The sequence below is a fragment of the Protobothrops mucrosquamatus genome, unplaced genomic scaffold (assembly GCF_001527695.2).
Source record: "Protobothrops mucrosquamatus isolate PMUCROS unplaced genomic scaffold, P.Mucros_1.0 scaffold710, whole genome shotgun sequence".
NCBI classification, from domain to species: domain Eukaryota; kingdom Metazoa; phylum Chordata; class Lepidosauria; order Squamata; family Viperidae; genus Protobothrops; species Protobothrops mucrosquamatus.
This window is the reverse complement of record NW_015386991.1, coordinates 671637-674771: the sequence shown is the minus strand read 5'-3', so window position 1 is coordinate 674771 and position 3135 is coordinate 671637. Positions and strand designations below refer to the sequence as shown.

The window sequence follows — 3135 nt, the reverse complement described above, 5'->3', positions numbered from 1 at the left end:
AATGAGATTAGCTGTCTTCATTTCAATTAGTATGTCGGGGAGTAGAATACAGTCCGCTCTCTAATCTAACTAAATATTTCAAGGGGGGAAGTTTTCTAATCAGCTACAGATATCTGAAGCCATAAATTCTGCCCCCTCCCCTCCCCTTTTATTTTTTGCAAATGTAAACACGAGGTGCTCCTTCTAACCCACACCGCTTCCCTAGAGAAAGGGAAGGTAATGAAAGACTGGGGGTGCTCCAAACATAAAGGGGACCCTAACAATGACAAATTCTTCCTCTTCCATTTTTTTCCCCCTGAAAGCAAAGCAAATACTGGGTTTGAATTACATTGAATGAAAAGATTAATAAAGCCCCCGCTCTGAATTTGGGGGCCAGAAGGAACGAAAGAAGGAGCTTGCAAAGTTCTTCGCATTCCAAAGTCCAGGAATACTCTCCAGGAAGATACCGGTCTCTATCCAACTGTCACTTCTTGCCCTGCCTTGTCTTTTCAAGATTGTTTTTTCCCCCCTTGAAAACACTAGTGTTTAATTCCACCTTTATTGACTGACGGAAAATTAGTGGAGGGAAAGAGAATTTATGGTATAATATTTTATGCACACTTCAGATTAATGGCTATAATTTCTGTGCTGTTTGGTTGCTAGAGGTATTAAGCAAGGCGTTTATTCAAAAGAATAAATATCCTGATTTCTGTTCTCCGCGGTTCCTTTCCTTTCCTTTCCTTAATATTTTTTAAGGCAATGCTTTTTCTCCACTATAATTTTCTTTTTTTTTTTTTCCCCCTTTCCTTTTTTTGCCCCTCCCTCCTCCTTCAGTCCTCTCCCACCTTCCCCCCCATCATCCTTACTCTTTCTCTCTCTCCCCCCCTTCTTCTAAACCATCTTTAAATTTAGAATTTCGAGACTTACTTTCAATGCATACTTAGTTTCAACTGGGGAATCAACACAAGCAAAAGCCATTTTTCCGTGTCTTGACATCCAGTTTCCTATTGGCTGACTGCGGGTCAGCTGACTTTGTCATTTTGTCTGTCCTGGAGTGGAGCCGTCCCTATAACAATCTAGTTCAGACTACAAACTGGAGACAGAAATAAATATTAAAGAAATCATACAGGCCAGGTAGCAGGGGGGAAGATATGAATTCCTATTTCACAAACCCGTCGCTCTCTTGTCACCTCACCAGTGGTCAAGAAGTCCTGCCCAGCGTGCCGCTCAATTCCACTGCCTATGACCCTGTAAGGCATTTTTCTACGTATGGAGCCGCGGTTGCACAAAACAGGATCTATTCATCTCCTTTTTATTCACCGCAAGATAATGTTGTGTTTAGCTCCAGTCGGGGACCATATGATTACGGATCGAATGCCTTTTATCAAGAAAAAGACATGCTCTCTAGCTGCAGGCAAAATTCTATGGGACACAATACACAAACTTCTATTGCACAGGATTTTGCAAGTGACCAAAACAGGAGCACGTCCCAGGAACAGAAAGCTAGCATTCAAATATACCCGTGGATGCAGCGCATGAACTCCCACAGTGGTAAGTTTTACAGCTCGCAGAGATAAATTAAATAAACTGAACCATCTTTATGGCCGTCTCCCCAGCAGAACAGGCTCAGCTACTTTTTATAGCCCCATAAAAACAATCATATAGCTTCCTCACAGTTGCCGCTACAGGCCTTTTATTTGTTAAGTTGTTGCAAGCAAATATGGCTTGTTATGCTCTTTCTAATTAAAAGACTTCGGGAGTGTAAAATATCCATAATAAAGTGCAATCAGCTCTGATTCTATCCAACCCTCCCCCCCCCCATCCCGTAGTGGAGATTTGAGGGGGAATTAGGTGTAGAAAATCAGAGCTGGGGTATTTTTTAAAAAATCGAAGTTTCCCAGATAGGTGAGAAAGGGCATTTTTTTTTTTGAACGGGGGGGGGGGGAGAGAGAGAGAGAGATGTAAAATGTCTTGTCCAATAATAGGTTGAGAGATGGGGTTTTGTGAAGTAGCTTGACTTCAGAAAGCAGCGCCTATTCCCAGTCATTAAAGCCAGCCTTGGAGTAGGATCTAATTAGAGCCTTTCCTTTTCTGAAGGCTGCAGAAATAATTAAAACAACACATTCCCGAATCTTTGCAAATAAGAAAGGGGGAAGGGAGCATGCTTCCCATTAGGCGCTCCCCCTCTTTTTTTTTGCTCTGTCTCCCTCCATGTGTGCTGGGAGATTTTAATGAACCGCCAGCCTAAAGGAGCAGAATTAAAAGTGGGATGGGTGGGCATACGAGGAAGACGGGGGTTGGGAGGGGGCTTTGGAGGGTGTGTGTGATTTGATGGCTTCCTTTCGGGGTTTTGTTTTGTTTTGTTTTGTAAATATATATATATATATATATATATTACTTGCGTTTTACTTATTTCCTTATGGACTTATAGACCTGTTGGCCGAAGCCGTAACTAATCGTTTTTAGTTTGTTTGGTTTCCGAATCCCTAGGAGTCGGCTACGGAGCAGACCGGAGGCGGGGGCGTCAGATCTACTCGCGCTACCAGACCCTGGAGCTGGAGAAGGAGTTCCATTTTAACCGGTACTTGACGCGGCGGCGGCGGATTGAGATCGCCAACGCGCTGTGCCTCACCGAACGCCAGATCAAGATCTGGTTCCAAAACCGGAGGATGAAGTGGAAAAAAGAGAGCAATCTGACTTCCACGCTACCGGGGGGAGGCGGCGCTGGAGCAGCCGCCGAGAGCTTGGGCGCGAAGGAAGAGAAAAGAGAAGAGGAGACGGAGGAGGAAGAAAAACCGAAGGAATGAACCAGGACGCCTCTCGGCCGGCAAAATTCCCTTCCCCTCCCCTCCAGTCTCACCCACGAGCAGAGCCCCAGAGAAGGTCCCCCTTCCTTTCCGCCCACCACCCGGCTCTCTCCTGCCTTCCTTTCCCTTCTCATTTACTGCAGGCACAAATGCTACATTGGGTTAAATTAAACGGGGGGGGGCAAGGGGGGAGAGATAGAAAAACCCCTCCTCCACCTTCAGTTTCCAGCGCACAAGTCCCAGACCCCTGACTCCCAAATCTCCTTTACTTTCCCCTTTAGAGGCTCCTATTCCCCCCCCCCCTTGTTCCTGGCCTCCTTGCCCAGTGACCCGGCTTTTCCTAAAGTGC

General features: G+C 45.6%; 1 protein-coding gene across 1 annotated transcript; it reads left to right on the top strand.

The window, feature by feature from the left end:
• Nucleotides 1-1130: 1130 nt before the first annotated feature.
• Nucleotides 1131-2786, top strand: HOXC6 (homeobox C6). The gene is made up of 2 exons (XM_015818272.1): nucleotides 1131-1530; nucleotides 2470-2786. The coding sequence occupies exons 1-2, from the start codon at nucleotides 1131-1133 to the stop codon at nucleotides 2784-2786; spliced, it is 717 nt and encodes a 238-aa protein (XP_015673758.1).
• Nucleotides 2787-3135: the final 349 nt, after the last annotated feature.

What these genes read in the sequence shown, in the direction of transcription:
- HOXC6 (XM_015818272.1), top strand. Translation starts at nt 1,131, where the DNA reads ATGAATTCCTATTTCACAAACCCGTCGCTCTCTTGTCACCTCACCAGT. An exon ending in GCGCATGAACTCCCACAGTG is followed by an intron (nt 1,531 to 2,469) that starts GTAAGTTTTACA and finishes CCGAATCCCTAG; the next exon opens with GAGTCGGCTACGGAGCAGAC.